The sequence below is a fragment of the Elgaria multicarinata genome, chromosome 6 (genome assembly GCF_023053635.1).
Source record: "Elgaria multicarinata webbii isolate HBS135686 ecotype San Diego chromosome 6, rElgMul1.1.pri, whole genome shotgun sequence".
Taxonomy (NCBI): domain Eukaryota; kingdom Metazoa; phylum Chordata; class Lepidosauria; order Squamata; family Anguidae; genus Elgaria; species Elgaria multicarinata.
The window spans coordinates 82,518,305-82,536,823 of NC_086176.1; the positions used below are offsets into that span (position 1 = coordinate 82,518,305).

Here is an 18,519-nt window from a genome sequence, read left to right on the forward strand (position 1 = left end):
ATTTGGTAGCCATTTGGCATCTGCTAATGTGGTGCAACCTTGACAGCACATTCGTCCACACTGGATGAGGCAGCACAATACTGTTAACAATGCATTATGTGGTGGTGGTGGTGGCGGTGTGCCTGAGCTTGCTTTGTTAACACAGTTGCTAAGAGTCTTTTGCAATCTCCTTCTATGGACATCTGCGTAGAAGCAAGCCTTACTGAGTTCACTGAGGTTTATTCTCAAGTAGGTGACCAGAGGACTGTAGTGTAGTCTACCAGATTATTCAATGCAACAATTCCATTGATTAACCAATTTTGCAGAATTGATTTGTGTTGCTATTCCCCCCATGCCTGCTTCGTAATTAAGCTGAGTTTAAAGGATTGGGTCCAGATTTAGGCCTACTTAGACTAGACCCATTGAAATTACTGGGACTTAAGTTAGTCATGGCGGACTTAAATCTCACTGATTTCAGTGGGTCCACTCGAAGTATGACTAAGTCTGTATCCAACCCCAAAGCATTTTGTAGCATGGGAATATATTTCACAAACCTTTTGCCTAAAATGGAGAATGTAGTTAACAGTGAGCAAGGCATTGTGGAGGTTTCCACTTAGTCTGATTTCAACCGAGTGGCTTCTTTTACCAAAATAATAATAATAAAAATTGGATGGGGGTCGTTCAGCCTTAAATAGCATTATTAAATGTATATGCATTTATATGTGCAAAAGAGAAATTGCCACCTCTGTCCTCCCTCTAAGAGGTGGGACCTCTCCCCCCCCAATCATATGTACATCAGCAGTGCCGTTGAACCAGATAATTTCAAATCAGCATAACAGTGCAATTTTGTATCCATCTGCTTGGAAGTAAGCCCCATTGAATCCAATGGGACTAATTCCCAAGTAAATGTGAATAGGATTGCAGCCTTAAGGGGTTTCAGATTTGGCCTTAACACTCCTTCACTTTACGCACATTCTTTATTGCTCTCATGTGTATTTAATTGTAGAAGCAAAAATGTAATCAAGTTCTTGTGTCAGCTGCACCTTTTTTCAATGCTTTAGCATTTTCTTTAAAGCCCCATTCAGCTCTTGGATGCCAGCTAATTTTTTCCAGTATGAAAATGTGGCATTCTGACAGCTTTCTGCAATCTGGTGCCCTCCAGATGTGTTGGACTACAACTCCCATAATTCCCAGTCAGCATGGCCATGTTGGCTGGGAATTATGGGCGTTTCAGTCCATTGCATCTGGAGGGCACCAGGTTGGGGAAGGCTGCTCTAGGGCTTGGACACAAAGATCCCATTATGCAGAAGCCGCGTCGCTAATTTCACCTTCCCTCATCAGCAACCCCCCCCCCCGTGCTTCCTACAAACTGGTTCCTGAGGCACAGAGAACTTTCCAGAATGACTTTCTGAGGATATGGGGAGATGCAGTACGAGTGAAACGGACACCTGCCCTGTGCATGAGTGGAGTGCCTTCCCCCAGTGCAGCAGGATCTTTGGCTCCAAGCCCATGTTACCTGTTTCAGGTTACTGAATAAGACTGGAAAAGTGGGGTATACATTTTGCAGACATCTTTCTTTTTCATTTACACATACAGACACACATCCACGCACTTGGAGAGTTTTTAACTGGCAGTCAGTTCTGGTGTTCTTTTTTAAAAGAAGCTCCTCTTGACCAAATCAACACCTTTCTTGCCTGTGCAACTAACCTAATTGTGTTAGTCACAGCCATACACAATTAGCTTAGCGACAGTCAATCAGAAAGTACCATGGATACTGAATATTGAGCTCCGTTGCTCAGCAGATTACTAGAAGCATGGTTCAATATGGATTAGTCTAATTTTAATGTATAATATTTGGGTGTTAAGAGCACTCTAGAAAATGGTATTACCCATTGGTAACATTCCCCTAATCATGGCCTTCATGATAGTACTATACCACTGATTGAAATTCAGTGATGGTTTAGTCGAGATCACAGTCCATTTTCAAATTTAAAATAGACCTTCTGCATGCCTTTTCATTTTCCTATGGTGGGTCTAATTACAACTATTCCTACCTTTTAATTCCATCTTACATTCTTTCTCTCATGATTATGATTATTATTTTACATACTGTGGTGAATGGATCCAAATGTGTATATGAATGTGTTTAGCTGTCTCCAGTAGCTTAAGCAGTTTAGGAACCTTGCGACACGGAATTGAGAAGATCAAATTGCTTAGGGAAACTGCCCCATTTTCAGGTTCTGTGTCATAGGCCTTTCTTTTGTCCATATGTAACCAGAAGTTCTTGCTCAGAGGAAAATAATTTTTTGTGGTCTGGCATTATTAGCAATGGGAAAATATTATGTTTACACTTTAAAAAAATAAAGAAAAAAATGTAATGCTCATCTTTTCACTTAATGGTCGAAAACGAACAAAAATCAGTCTAGGTACAAGCAGTTCTTTAAATGCATTTGCAATTGCATTGCTTGCCTTGTTAAAAGATGTTTGCTATTTAAAAAAACTGTTTGTTGTGATCTTACAAAATAATAAAATAAAAATGCAGCATCAAAACCTTGAACATTTAAGGGGTGAAATGCTTCTCTGCACTAAATTAGCTTAGGAGTTCCAGGTGCCCAGAGCTACCATTATATTCATACAAGACTGGGCTGTAATCATACCAGTAAAAGCGCAATTCTGAAGTTCCAGGATGCTTTTCACATGTTTGCATGCAGCCATTTATTCTTCCAAGCCATGGAGAGAAAGTCTTGTTGCTGGCTGAGAAGCACCTCACACGCCTCTCTCTTGTTCTGAATGGTCTCGTTTGTGTCGGTCTGCAGCTGTGTATGGTTTTATGTCTTATAATCCTTCATCACCTCTATTCTATCCAGTCATACCTAACGTAGAAAATTAGTTTCCAGTGAAAGTAATATGTAGTGCTTTTATGATATTTGTGTGCAATATCCCCTCTTCCGTTGAGGATATTTGATGTAAAGGAAACAAGCTCAGTTCCACAATAAAATTCAAAAATAGTTCAAGTGGTGTTGGTGTGATTTTTGTCTTTCCATGCTGGATAATAATATGTGGAAATGGACTTTTAGCTCTCTTTTTAAATCCCATCCATTGAAAAGGGTTGCAAGATCAAATGATTCTGTAGGCCTCATTACCAGCTCATGGAATCAAATGGGGTAGGAGGCTGGAGTGGCTGTCACCATCATAGCTATCCGAGGGGCATCTGGCAAGCCATGTTGGTGTACCAGATTAAATCGACCTTTGCTTTTTGTGTGGTATGTATGCAAACACTGCGATTTCCCAATTTAAATAATGTCCAGTCAGTGGAACTGCTCTAGAATAAGTGTCTGTTGTGGATTTCAGCTAAAGTCCCTAAAGTGATACCTCTTACATACGTACATGCTCTCCAGCTGGAGTGCTTTTGCAAAGCTGGAAAGTTCATAACCTCTCCTGACCTGTTGCTGTTCTCACTTCTGAACATAACGTAACAGCAGGATTACTAAAGAGACAAAACACTTGATGCCAAATTTGAAAAGAAAACTTAGAACATGGAGGTCAAGTATTTCTTTCAACTAGGTTAACTATCACCTAAAGGCACAACGAAATGTCTGAAAGAAGATTTGTGGGGAGGGTGAACAATCGGCTGTAGCACAGGAAGCCCAGTACCATCCAAATCCCCACCCACACATGAGAAAATATAAATCAAAGGTTGGAACCAGTATCACATTGTCAGAAGCGGAGGCTGCCAATTGCACAATGGGACTTCTGCGACTTCTTCATACTGCAACCCCTTTGTGCTCCTCCAAGTCTACTCTGGTTGAAGGACCTCTGGGAGATCCCCAAAGGAGTTTTGGAGGGTACAAGGGGGGTGGGGGTGGGGAGAAGAAGAGAAGACTCGGAAGTCCTATCCTGGAAGTGTTTCCTTCAGTAGCCTGATGCTGGATCCATCTGATGGTACATAGTCATACATTTGGTTGTAGCTTTTGCAGACATAGTGATCTTTTATCTCAGTATTGGGATGTAAACAAGCAGCTGGTATAAATACTGATTATTATTATTATTAATATTATTATTCTCGTTAGCCTTTTGACACTGGAATTTTGAGCAGAATTTTACATTTCCAGTGAAGTAAAATTATTACGACCAATCTGGGCTATTGATGAACTAGGCCCAGCTGAGCATTTATATTCTTGCTTAAGCAAAAAAAAATCACTGTATTTTGTATAACAACCTGAATGTTAAGTAGTCCAATTGCCAGCACACTGCTATTATGCAATTTGCATTCATTTCAGTAACATCTGCACAGGAACACATAACCAGCTATACTTAAATTAATGGAGGGGGGCACAGAGTGGCAATGCTTGGTGAGCTCTACTGTAAGTGAGTTGCTTCTAAGTATGTGAATGAAGCATCTTGCATTTATCTTTGCTTGGCTGTTGTGATAGGTTTGCCACAGAAAACTGCGGAGTTCTTGGGGTAAGAAAGGTTCACCCTTGCCTTGCTATGATCATCAGCTCCAACTGCTATCATCCACCAATACATCCAACATGGAGAGGGGAAGGCTTGCATCCGTCAGTTATGAGTTGGATTTCCCCTCAATTCTGGAAGACCATCTGGAAAATGCCATGAGTCTGTCAATGTCTGTCTTGGGGAAAGGCTGCTGGTGCTAAATCTAGTTGGCCAGTCCATGTTCAAGTAACAAATTTGTAATCCCGATTCCCTGCCTTGTGTTGCAGCTCTCTTTTGGTAGCGAAGGATCAAGTGGATGATGTTCCATCTACACTAGCTTATTATATATGTGTCCTTCAGGTGTGTCTATGAGTGCAGCAAAGCTTTTGGGGGTGCTTATGAGTGTCACCGCTAGGGAACTTCCTTGGAGCTGCCCACAAGGTTACGTCTCACCATCAAGGTGTATAATGAAGCCGCTGGGCAAAAGTCAGTTTCGGTTTTCTCTTTCTGCTTTTCTTATCCTGCTTAGAACCCCTGAGCTAGTTCAATCTAAGACTTTTTGCGCAATCACGATGCTCCTGTTTGCAGAATAGGAATGGTGGGTTCATACATGTATACTGACTTATATGCATGCTGTTATATCGCATCTCTCAGACTAGATTGGCTCCCCATTTTCTTGGTGTGTGAGGACCAAATTCAGGTGAAATCATGGAAGCTGAACTCTGAAAAGATGTGCCGATGTAAATAGTCTAGCACCCTGGTCATAAAGGGCTGGATCCAGCATCTGCCTTCCACAAGAAGGACCTTTCACAGGGAGGCCTCTCCTTGTGGAATTGCCCCTCTGACTGATTTGGGGGCGGGGGGGCAGGGCCCCCCTCCATTCCACTGATCACTCCATTTAGCAGTGTTTCTTGACTCTCTGTGTAGCATTTTCAGGAGGTGGAGGGGGCAGGGAAGTCTGCTTCCAACAGCAGTTGATCTGAATTCAGAGGCTGGATCTTGCTGTCGCCCACTGTTCTGAGTTTCAATGGACATGTGGGTTTTTTTTGCCAGCTATGTTACTATAAAACATTGACCAGCATTGATCCAAGACGAGGGGGGAAAGGGTGTAATTTCCTTCTTTCGAATACTGGACACTCTCAATTGGATTGTTAGTGTTGTGAATAATAAAAGGAAGGAAGAGTTGTATATTTGCTTACCTAGTCATTAATGTATTTAGTGTCTGCTGTGAATTTGAATCAATGATTTGCATTTCAAACAAAACAGGAAAAAAACCTCTTCGTACGCATTACTGGATAAAGAATATGCCCAGTCAACAGCTGCCTACAGATTAAAACAAAGGGGTGCTTTAAAGGCAGGGTGCCATGTGGATATTTAAAGATGTGCTCACATATGCCCTTCCAAAACACACCCAGTAAGATTAGTATTGTGTATGCAAAACGCAATTACTCCAGGGAAATACTGTCTGTCTATAGAAAATGCTGAGGTTTTTCCTACAGCAATGCTCCTTGCTTAGCTGTCTGCTCTACATAATGGAAAAATTATTTTCGGCTTTCAGATGGAAGAACATTTTGACACTTTAGAAAAAGGTACAGGGGGCGGGGGAAATAAACCCAGTCTGCAATCCTATATACCTGGGAGTACACCCCACTGAACACAGTAGGACTTACTTCTGCATAAATATACACCTTGGAATGCACTATAATTTCCTCATCGATAAAGATACACATTTGTTATTGGTGGAGATCCTACAGGAGCATAAGCTGCTGACTGTACATGCAATCATTTGCAGCACGCCAGAACTGACACAGGAATCACATAATGGAATTTGGTAACCTATGAACTTGGCACTGAGCTTTGATGGACAAAAAAAGGCCAGCTTGTCCAAGGGCTTGGTGCTCATTTAGCAGAATGTCCTGCCCCTTAAAAGCTTCACATAAACAGGAGAGCTTTGCTTCGCCTGCTATAAATGTGAGGATTTTTTGTTCATCCTAGCCAATAGATGTGGTCAATGGCTACTAGTCGTGATGGCTATGTGCTACCTTCAGTATCAGAGGCAGTAAGCCATTGTACACCAGTTGCTGGAGAATACGGGCAGGAGGGTGCTATTGCACTTGTGTTGTGTTTGTGGGTTCCTGATTGACAGCTGGTTGGCCTCCGTGTACACATAATACTGCACTAGATGGACCTGGCTCTTCTTACGGATCTCCCTACTGGGAGGCTGAAGCTGCTCGAGGAAGCAGAGAATTTGGAGCTGTCTGGCAACTAGTCTATGTGCAACCCGTACCCTCCATTATAAATCCTCCAGACTTCTTCAGAAGTCTTGCAGCACAGAATTACAAGGCCATGCTGTGAATTCCTAAAATAGCACCAGCTACAAGGGCTGGTTTACATTTAGCAACTTATTTTTTAGTAAATTACAAAGAAAAGAAAAAGGAAAGTACATCTCAATGGAACAAAAAGGCTAATCTGCTAGGCAAACTATGTAGCAACCACGTACAACCAGACAAATTCAAAGAAGGAAACTCCACTATACAAGTTGAATTCACTGCAGATGAGGGATGTCAGTCCCATGTTTGCATTTGGTTGTAAAACAGCAGCAATCTTTCCCCCCTGAAACAGTCTTGTGAATCAAGAAGAAAAACATCTCTGAGGGCTGCCTAGTTCTTGTGGGTCTTAATCAGACATCAGAGGCAACTGGGAGCCATTCCAGGGTAAAACTCCATGCTGAGAATAGTTCATGTGATTGTAGCGATCAGGTGTGCTCATTCACATACCATAGTACCTAAATTAAAGCCCAAATGTATCCATTCTGTCCACCCCAAGGAGCTTTCACTGTACCAGGGGTCAAACTAGCTAAAGCCCCATCCTATAGCATACTTGGCCTAACAGTTGATTCAGGCAGGAAATAAATGGAGAATAGTGCATGTGATTGTGAAGAACATGGGTAGAAAGTAGGGCTGTGCGCCGCTCCATTCCGGATCCCCAGATCCGGAGCGGATTGGGCCGATCCGGACCCACTAAATTCGGACCCGAATCGGGTCGGGGGAGGTTTGGCTCAGTTCAGATCAATCTGGATCGATCCAAACCAATCCGGAACTCCGGACACCATTTTGAGACAAACCCAGTTTTTTTCCATTGACTTGCATTGGCCTAAAGAAATGCCTCTTTTTTATTTTTAAAGCTAGAAACATGAAAGTTGGTGAGCTTATAGATACCTTGGAGATGCTTACATATGCCCAATTTTAGACAGTTCTGTACATCGGTTTCCTTGCAATGATTTTTTAAAAATGTGATTTCCAGTCATTTCAAAGTGCTATAAGGTCCTCATTTTTCAAGATACACATATGTAACTTTGCATCATGATAGAACCTAAGTAGGGCTTTAGGCATGCCAATTTTGAAGTTCATAGGTTCATCCACTGATTTTTAGAAATTTTAAAAAGATTTTACCCTCAAAACATCCCATTTACAAAAATGCATTTATCTCTGTCATTTTTCAAGATACACACATGTAACTGGGAAACATGATAGCTTCTAAGTAGGACTTTAGACATGCCAATGTTGAAGCATATCAGTTCATCCCTTGACTTTTTAGGCATTTTTTAAAGTTTGAGGTTTTAAAATTATTATTTTAAAACACAAGGTCATTTTTAAAGGTAAAGACATGTAACTTGGCACCATGATAGCTTCTAAATAGGACTTTAGGCATCCCAAGTTTGAAGCATATGGGTTCATCCCCTGATTTTTAGGAGTTTTAAAAAGATTTTCCCCTCAATATTACTCTCCCCATATTGCTCCAGCCTGGTAGTGTGTATTGCAGTCAATGCACAATTGGTTCTTATCTTAATGTGAGCGTGCTGATCGTTGATTAGATAACACACTTTCTGAAATTGCTCTTTGCGAGTGGCTGCTGTTCCCTTGAAAAATCACATTTTTACAAATCTATTAAGACCAAAGTGCTGGACGGATCTTTCTGAAAATTTACACACATGACAATCATAACTCCATCTGTAAGCTCAACAGGTTTCATGTTTATAGCTTGAAAAATAAAAAAGTTATAGCTGTTTATTATTTCTCCCAATGCAAGCTTACGGCAAAAAAACACATTTTTAAAAATTATAGCGACCAAAGTGCTGGATGGATCTTTCTGAAAATTTACACATATGAGTAGGTCGATGACATCTGTAAGGACACCAATTTTCACGTTTCTATCTCGAAAAATAAAAAAAGTTATAGGCGTTTATTTCTCCTAATGCAAGGCTATAGGGAAAATCATCCGAATGATTCGGAGGTCCAAATCTCGCTTTGGATCCAGATCCAAGGCAGGTTGGAGGGGTGGTCTGGATCGGTCTGAGGTGGATTTGGCCCGATTCAGAAGGTCCAGATCGGGCTCCGAAGTGGATCAGGGGTCTGTGCACAGCCCTAGTAGAAAGCAGCTGATTTCTAGGATGTTCAGCAGGACAGAGGGCCTGAAGGTGGTGTTGGAGAGACAGAGACTAAGAAAATGTGTGAAAGAAGGAGGCAAAGTCAGAATACCAAACAAAACCAAAATGGTGGAGGGCAAAGCATATCCTTAATGTTAGCAACTGCTATGATCCAGCTTGCAAAACAAGTGTAGGCCGTGGGAAGGCAGAGGCCCAGTTCTAGGAACCGAGTGCTGGTTCTTACATGTTAGAAATGACAGTGTTGCCACTCCGCAAGGGCACCACCCCATACCAGTCAATTAACGCAAGAATATGTACACCGTGGTGGAAGGCAACCAAGTTGACCCTGTAATGCTAGAGTAGATCCTGAGCCTGATAGACCTCTGCAACATTATGTTTATTGCTGTTCGCAAGAGGTTGGTCCCTAGACTGGAAAGCACAACCAAAGCAGGGGGGCAAGCAGCCAAGGGAAAATGTAGCAATTAACCTGCAAATGCATAAATAAAGTATATCTACATAATCTGAAAGTTTCTGTTTGTCTGAACTATGGGGCTGCAAAATAATATAAACCTGTCTTGCTACAGCGAGATTGCACAACGTGTCACCCTTGGCTGCTCCCAATGCAGCCCCAGAAGCCGGCAGGACCCCACTTTCTTTTCATTTCATCAGCCAGACTGCAGGGCGAAAACGTTAATCCCTGGCTTCCAAGATCGTGGTTTTATCTTGGTGACTATCACTGGAGGATGGCAAAGGCTTATACCTCTACACACACACACACACACCAGCGGTCCCTAGACCTCAGTGGATGCAGAGGGGAGATGTGTGTTGGGAAGCATGCGTGTGCACATGTGCATGTACAGCCTGCAGCCAACACTGAATGCAGCCCTTGGGGCTGGAAAGGTTCTGCCCCCGCTCCCTATGCTAAGGAACATTAAAGGTACATTTAGACCAGCACTGTGATGTCCCCAGAGTGGCCAGGAAAATGCCTTTGGAAAGCTTACAAGCAGGACATGGAAGGAATAGCTTCTGAGGAAAGGCCATACCTCAATACATGGCTCTGGGTTCAATTCCCCACAACTGCACTTTAAAAATATCAGATGGCAGAGCTGGAAAGACCCTGGAGAACTTCGGTTTGTCAAAGACTATGTTTGATAGACCCGTGTTCTCAGCTAGATGGATCAATGTATGACTTAACATATGGCGTCTTTCATGCGCACTGCCTCTAAGTGAGAAAGCTTAATTTTTGTAGCTAACCAGGTTAATAGCTAGTAAACGACCTAGGAAAGAAGGTAGGTAAAGATCTTAACTCCCATTAGGAATCTTTCTTCTTCTTTTCATGGCGTAATAGCAAATACTGACGGTGGCAACAGCACTTTGAACATATTGTCTCACCAAGCTCTTTTTAGAAATGAATCATTCTATTTGATGACGGATATTTGCTCCTAGACACAACAGAGACAAAATGGAGCCCTTGAGGTACAATCATAATTAGAGATTTAAAAGGGGGTGGGTGGGGAGGAGAGAAATACCCTTACTAGATGGACATGTAAATTGGATCCGGAAAGGTTTTTAATCTGGGTACAGTCAAGGTCACAAAGCAACAGCGCTGTTCACCCACTTGCCAGGGGTATCTGTAGCATGACAAGATGTTTGTAAGCCAGGAATATTAAACGGACGCGGTTGCTGCATTCCGGGCTTCCAGCTCCTGCTTGGCCTTCTCCCTCATCTCTCTCTCCCTCTCAATCAGGGCTGCTCGCTCCTGCCCCCATGCCTTCAGTTTCTCCGTGTACTTTGCAATGTCTTCCACTTCACATGCTGGCAGCTTTTCCTCGACAAGCTGGGTGGTCAGTGTCAACAACCGGGCAGATTCCACCTTGCCAAGCGACTGCAGTTTAGAATTCAGCTCCTGCCACAGGAGGGACGAAAGAAAGAAAGAAAGAACAGCGGCTCATCAACCAGTCGCAATGTATCAACAACCTTCTTGCCTGGTGCGGATCATTCCCCCCACCTCCCCCCGGAACAGGAATGTGAAATTCTGCAAGTAGGCACAGCACAGCTGACTTGCATTTTGTTTCGGGAAAGCGCGCCAGGCCACAATAAAGGAGCATTCATCCAATCCATCCGCCCTACCCTGAAAGCAAAAGAAAATGAAGGGGGGGAGGAGGAAGAATTTATGGGTTTTTTTATTATTATTTAGTAATAACAAAACAGAGACAAAAATAATCAATTTTTAATTCTGCTAAGTGCTGGGGTGGGCTGAGCTGAGCTTGCACAATGAATGGGAAACGTCATCATTATTATTATTATTTTTTAAAAAACAACCCTCTTTAAGCTAAGAAATTATGAATGGCTAGCCAGCAATCTAAATGCTTTAGGGCTCCCCCATCCCCTTGCTAAAAGCTGATGCAAGGAGTTGCCCTGAGTTGCTTCAGCTAACCTTCCTCTCAACAGATGGGAATAATTTAAATAGCCTTGTACTAATGGCATACTAAATAGCTCCCAGGAGCCTCCGTGCTATTGCCCGGTACATTCTTCCACGGCCTTTTTTCTAAATGGCTCACGTGATTTTAAGCTTAGCTACTGTAAATGCTTTTATTCGGCTTCCATGGGTGGACCAGGCGGGGAGTGGGGTGAGCTGGAGTGTGTATGGGTGGGGTGGGGTGAGGGGAGGGTATTCCATTCCAGCCATGCAGAATTTAGCCAGACAGCGGGGCAGTATATCATATCAGAGTTCGACATATATATACAGTGCAGTATTTCTTGCGACACACCCTGATGAATCATAAAAAATATTAATTCACTTAAGTGCTTTAAGACGCAGAGCCATTTGTGGTTATGGAAGTTTTACTGGACAGCTTGATGTTCCCCAGACAAAAGGCAAATTAATTGCCTTAATGGAGGAGCCTCCTGGAGAGTGGGAAGAGAGTTGTCCTATGAAGGAGACAAGATGGCAGCCAGAAGCTTCCAAGTTCTGCTTTTTACAATTCTTTCCTGCCTCACCAGAAAGAATATTTCCCTCAGATGGGCCTTTTGATAAAAAAAATTAAGACTGGCCTACTTCATAGAGCTTTAGCTGGCATTGACTTTTAATGAGGACCAAGGAGACCCACAAGGAGCCACTTCCCTGAAGCGGCATCCAATTGAACTCAAAATGGGGCTTACTTCTGAGTAGACATGCATAGGAGTGTGCTATTTACTCACTTTTTAATTTATCCAGCCAATGTGCAGCGTTCATGTGACCCAACAGATGCTGTCGGACCCCCAACTCCCATCAGCCCCAGCCACCAAGGCAATGAATGGTCTGGGGTGGTGGGAGTTGTAGTCTAACATCAGGAAGGCCACAGGTTCTCACTTCTGGGATACAAGGTACATCTCTTCCCCATTCCCCATTTATTCTCATAACAATCCTGCAAGATCAGTTAGGCCAAGCTATGAGTGACTGGCCCAAGGTCACCCAGCGGTATGACGGCAGGGGGCGGATTTGAAGCCGGACCTCCCCAGTTCTAGTCCCACCGTCCCACCACTCTGGCTCTCTGTGCAGGGCACAACGGAAGTGTGTGGGATCCTCTGGGACAGAGAAGATGACAAGCTCTGAAACCACAAGGCATCTCCCTTTGGTTCTATATTGCTCAACTGCAATTCCTGCTGTCAACAATGGTTACCATACCGGCTGTTTCAGAAGCCTCCTCCGTTTGTACACTCCCGTTCTTCGTTTATGGAGCCTATAATTTCCATCTGCCATATAATTCCCATCTCCATGTTTGTTCACAACCATCGTCTGATGCAGATTATACTAGAGGGCGAAAATTTTAGCCCTGACTTACAGCAGAGACATATATGCAGCCCTTTCTCTGCTCCTCGGACCTCACACCTTGCTCCTTGGACCTCACATCCAATGGCATCAGAGCAATTCCAACAGGGTCTAAGAGCAGCTTTTTATTTTCTGTTTATTTATTTATTACATTTCTATACCGCCCAATAGCCGAAGCTCTCTGGGTGGTTCACAACCGTTAAAACCATTAAATATAACAAAAGATGCACCATAAAAGTTTAAAACCACAGTATAAAATAGAAGTTAAAGCCAAAATAAAACCCAGCAGCAATACAAAGATTTGAAATATAGTAACAGGTTTAAAACAGTAACTGAAAGGCAAAAACGCCTAGGAAAATAAAAGAGACTACAGGGTAGGTAAGGTTGTCGTGAGAGTCGAGTTGGGGGCTCAAACTTGGCCCTCAGACCCCGTCTGAAGACCCCCGTGCTTGCCAGACTCCACACGCGCCAACCCGTGAGCCACCATTTTGTAGAAAATTGCGGGTAAGCATTTTACAGCCAGTGTGGTGTAGTGGCTAAAGTGTTGGACTGGTAGTCGGGAGATCTGGGTTCTAGTCCACACTCAGCCATGGAAACGCAGTGGGTGACTTTGGGCCAGTCACAGACTCTCAGCACAACCTACTTCACAGGGTTGTTGTTGTGAGGATAAAATGGAGAGGAGGAGGATTATGTACACTGCTTTGGCTTCCTTGGAGGGAAAAAAGCAGGACATAAATGCAATCATCATCATCGTTGTCATTTGGGCAAATGGTGACCATAAATAGGTCCTATGCAAAATGGTGATTTATGTAAAAGGCCTAGCCAACATTTCTTGCAAAATGGCTTCTGCTGGACACTGTGAGGTGCTTGCTGGGCACCCGTGGACTGTCTGGCGGCTCGGCGTGAGTGAACAGAATTGGGCGGGTGGCACGTGAGGTGGGCAAAAGTGAGTTCACCCATCCCTAAATGTAGGCACCATGAGCAGTAGGTGTCTAGAAACTGCTGTTGAAGGCCTTGGATAAGGGAGACTCAAACTGATCTTACCAAACCTGCTCAGTTATGGAATTTACTGGGTAGGCCATGTATCCCTCAAAGTACCCTTTTCAGGATAATTGGGATAAGCACCTTAGGTAAGTTTTATACAAATGATATATAAAAACAGCTATGCTGGATTAGGCTAACTAACCAAAACTCAATTCAGGCAAGACAGTGGTGCTGCTGCTAATGGATGGATCCCCCAATCAGATGAGGTGGACACAACCTCTTCTGGAGCGGATTGCACTCCCCTTGAAAGATCAGGTGTGTAGCTTGTGGGTGCTCCTGGATGCACTGCTATCATTAGAGGCTTGGCTGGTCTCCGTGGTATGGAAGGCCTGTTACCAGCTTCGGTTGGTAACTCTGCCACGACTCTATCTGGAGGTGGATAGCCTAGCTGCAGTGATCCATGCCCTGGCAACCTGCCATTTCACTTACTGCAATACATTGTATGTGGGGCTGCCTTTGAAGATGGTTTGGAAACTTCAGCTAGTGCAAAATATGGCTGTGAGAATTCCAGCTGGAATTTTCCCCATTTGCAATGCCTCCCAATTTCTTTCTAGGCCCAATTCAAAGTGCTGGTTTCGACCTAGAAACCTCTACATGCAAGAGAAGGCTTTTTTGGTGGTGGCCTCCCAGCTCTGGAATGATCTCCCAATGGAAGCTTGCTTGGCATCCACAGTGCTATCTTTTCAGCACTAGGCTAAGACTTTTCAGCACCAGTTTCAAAAATATTTTTAGTGTTTTAAGTTTTATTATTTTATTCCCTGCTGTGTGGTTATAACCCTTGTACCAGATGGTCATTTTAGCATTTGTACTCATATTGTGCTTTATGCTGTGTTGGAATGTTCATTCGCTTTACCTTGTTTTTATTGGGAATTTGTATTTTCTGTGTTATTATGTTTTAAATTGTACAACGCCTAGAGAAATTTATTCATGAGGTTTCCAAGAAGTTAAGTAATCTATTAATTGGGGGCTGTGTGGCAGGAGGAAAAGAGGTTTTTGCTGCTGCTAACATTTTACTTAAATAAATGCACAAATCCACAGTACAACTATTCATCTGAAGATCTCTGAAAAAACAATGATCCCTCCACACTGTGGCTGCAGCCCTGAGGCCGAATAACTCAACTGCTCTGTTTATTTTCATCAGTCCTTCCCCGCCCCACGTGCACTTTTCTTGACCCTTCGAATCTTTTAATATCAAAGCATTTAAGCAGTCTGGTGGGCAAGAAAACAGACTGCACATTTTCATAATTTGTGTCATTCAAATTCAGGAAAATCCCTTGTTTAGTTTAGCTGAGATTGTGTCCAGTTTAGAAATATAACCCTACAGAAAAAAGGAACTGAGTGCTGGGCGTGTATTGCTGGATGTACAATGTTTTTATCTGGTTGAGCTTTTATACTGTATTTTATAGTATGGTTTTATACTGTTGTTTTATACTTTGAATGTTTTTAATTTTTGTGAACCGCCCAGAGAGCTCCGGCTATTGGGCGGTATAGAAATGTAATAAATAAATAAATAAAATACATACCATGAAAACTTGCCAAACTCTCTTGGGTCACAACTTCCTATCAAAAGTTCCCTGGGTGTTGTGGATGGAGAGTTAGAGACTCTGCATTGAGCCATGTTAACAGGCTGATAACTGGACAGTGTGGATGTGCAAGGCCTTAAGGGGACACTGGTAAAAGTGGGAATGAATGCAGTAGACCCAGAAGTGAATCACTGATGGCTGAATAGGTTTAAAGTAACATAATTGTATTAACTGTTAATAAAATACACTTTAATTTTGCAAATATTAAAGATCAAGTATCTAGTGCAGGGGTGGACAAATTTTGGGTCTCCAGATGTTTTAGACTACAGCTGCCATCAACCCTAGCCAGCAAAGTCAATGGTGATGGAACATGGGGGTTGTAGGCCAAAACATCTGGAGGGCCACATGTTGCCCACCCCTGGTTGAGTACTTGACAGTTATTCTAGTGCCTTTGCATTCATTAGAATAAGACTGTAAGGCTGGAACAGGTTTTCTTCTTACTGTGCAATTGAGAAGAATATGCCCTTCTCACTTTCCCTCAATTTCCAGAAGGAAGAGTACTAGAAACCTTTTTTTAAAAAAAAAAACTTTAAGAAGAGCTGAAATTTCAAGGAAGAGGTCCCTCTTCCTGTGTCTCCAGCCCTGAAAGTTATCTGCTTGGCTGAAGCTGCCCACATCATAACAAAATGCCATGCTGTGTACTTAGTCAATGGCCCAGGGCAAGCAAGCAGTTCACCAGGTCTGCAGCTAAAGAAGCCCTGCAAGATGGGTAGGCAGTAGCATTTTTGTAGGCTGGTCATGTTTTGGCAAAGTTGAAACAATGATCCCTGAGCAAAACAGTGCTGAGCTCAAGATGAAAAATATAGCCTTAAAAATGCAACAGCTGAAAGAAGAAAAAAGGTAGAGAGAATCACTGCAAGGTCAAGTACAATGCTAACTACGTATCTCCAATGTTTTATCACTGAAAAGTACTTAATGCTTCTTGGCCAACTGCCCTCAGCCTGCACTGACCAGAACACCAGGCCTCATGATCCATATCTTACAGGCTCACTAATAAATGGAAGAGAGCAATTCTTCTCCTCTGTAATGCAACCACACACACATCATCCTCTCCAAAGGCCCTTCCTGATTCTCTTCAGAAAGAGACTGTGCATACACTCCTATACACACTTACTTAATAACAGTGGCTGGGTTCACACAACATGCTAACCCACACTCAGTGATTGAGAAAGGAATGATTTGAATGGTGGGATGTTTGTCAAACCGTGGATTGGTGTGTTGTCTGAACCCAGAACACCTTCTGCAGAGGGGCTTGTTAATCATGCTGTGTGGCTTGCTTTTCTCAAACAAGCTACCTTGAGAACCCATGGTTTGTTGTTGGGTTGTTGAGGGTGGTTAGCAAGCCACACTGCATGGTTAACAAGCCACCTTGCAGAAAATGTCCTGGGTTCAGGCAACATGTTAACCCACGGTTCAACAAACAACTGATGGTTCGAAACAACCCACACTCAACCACCAAGTGTGGGTTAGTGTGTTGTGTGAACCCAGCCAGTAATATTTAACATATTCATTACCCAAAAGGACCTTTCTAGTGACATGGACAGAAACCACACAAAGGCCACATAGGAATATGGAGACGGCTTAGGCAGGCTCAAAATAAATCAAGTGTGAAAAGAAGGAAAACCCCGTAGGGGAGTAAAAAATAAGCCAAAGGCAAGGGCGGAACCAAGGAATCTTCTACAATAATATTATTAGTAAAAGGTTTACTGAAGTGCCAGGTGCCTACGCGTTTCGAACGCGGTTGCGTTCTTCCTCAGGGCTTTATACCTTCTGCACTAACGTTATAAAGCCCTGAGGAAGAACGTAACCGCGTTCGAAACGCGTAGGCACCTGGCACTTTAGTAAACCTTTTACTAATAATATTATTGTAGAAGATTCCTTGGTTCTGCCCTTGCCTTTGGCTTATTTTTTACTCTCAAAATAAATCAAAACTACCCAGCTAAGGCATCCCCTTTACTAGTTTAGGGCGCAATCCTATGCATGTTTAGACAGAAAAAAATTCCTTCAATTCCCAGCATGCCCCAGCCAGCATGACTATGCTGGTTGGGGCATGTTGGGAATTGCAGGAATTGTTCTGTCTAAACATGCATAGGATTGTGCCCTTAATGGACTTCTTTCAACTAAACAGAGAGCCAAAATGTTACCTTTTACAGACAGATGTAACAGTCATTAGTAGACTACTAAGGGGAAACAAAGCCAGCCCCTTTGGAGCTACCTGAGCTGACGAGGAGCCCTGATGCTGCAAACACACATTTTCCACAGTTTTCACAGAAGCCCACAGGAGTGCCATGGAAAGTTTCCACTTGATAAACAGTCACTGGTACTGACTCATATTCCCATAGAGCATGGGATGAAATCTTTGTTAAGAGTCCTTTCAGCCTGATGAGAGGTGAGCAAGAGAACGTGCCTACAGAAGCCAGAGACGGTGAAAGGGCAAGTTTCTGATCAGGAGTGACACTCCGCTTTAGCTAGCAGGAGCTTGACTTATCAAGTCTGATGTATGAAAAACAAAAACAGCATCCCAGCAGCCAATGTTCAGGGGGCCTTGAGCATGTTTTTCGCAAGACATATTCCTGTTTGAAGCAGTAAGGACATAATTCAATGCCTGGTAGCATTACTGGTGGGGAACCAATGGAGCTTCAGCGTCTCAGAATAAAAGGGTTTTACTATGGACAATGGAACCGAACCATATCTTGCCAATTTCTAGCAGGAAGGAAATAGCATACCCTGAATCGGTTCAGGTACTCAGGCAGTCGAGGCACCTCTGTCTCTTCTGACTGCACTTGCTTCGGCGTTTCTTCTGGATCATTGGCGTCTTCTTGAGAAGCTTCCGTCACAGGCATGGGCTGCAAAATGGCTGCCAGAACGTCAATCTTTGCAACAGACATGGGAAAAAGAGAGTAAGTGGCTTGTAAAAACACCAAAAAAGTCACGGTGGCCAAAATTACAGGGATGGTCAATGTGGGTCCTTGTTAAAATCCCGAGAATACCATCTATTATTGTTTGAAAGGGACATTTCTAACCTTCATGAGTTGAATTTGAACACACAAGAGTAAAAAGGCTTGAGGGTTCACAACAGGATGTCAAGCAGGCTGTACCCTAATTCACTGTTTTCCAAAGCTCAAGACTTTCTGGCTCCATTAAGGTTTTATTTTGCTTTCAGGCTTCACTGCAGAAAAAATTGCTCCATGTCTTTTGAGATTCCCTACTCTAGCCAGAATACATCTAGTTTAAAAACA

The 18,519-nt window shown here is 43.0% G+C and overlaps 1 protein-coding gene across 1 annotated transcript in view; it reads right to left on the bottom strand.

Moving 5' to 3' along the window:
• Positions 1–10,241: 10,241 nt before the first annotated feature.
• Positions 10,242–18,519, bottom strand: part of MRPS27 (mitochondrial ribosomal protein S27) — a 56,064-nt gene continuing 47,786 nt past the window's right edge. The window contains exons 10-11 of the mRNA XM_063127934.1: positions 18,007–18,153; positions 10,242–10,748 (exon numbers count right to left, since the gene is read on the bottom strand). Coding sequence (XP_062984004.1) covers positions 10,509–10,748; positions 18,007–18,153 — 387 coding nt within the window. The 3' untranslated portion in view covers positions 10,242–10,508. The remainder of the gene's footprint in view (positions 10,749–18,006; positions 18,154–18,519) is intronic.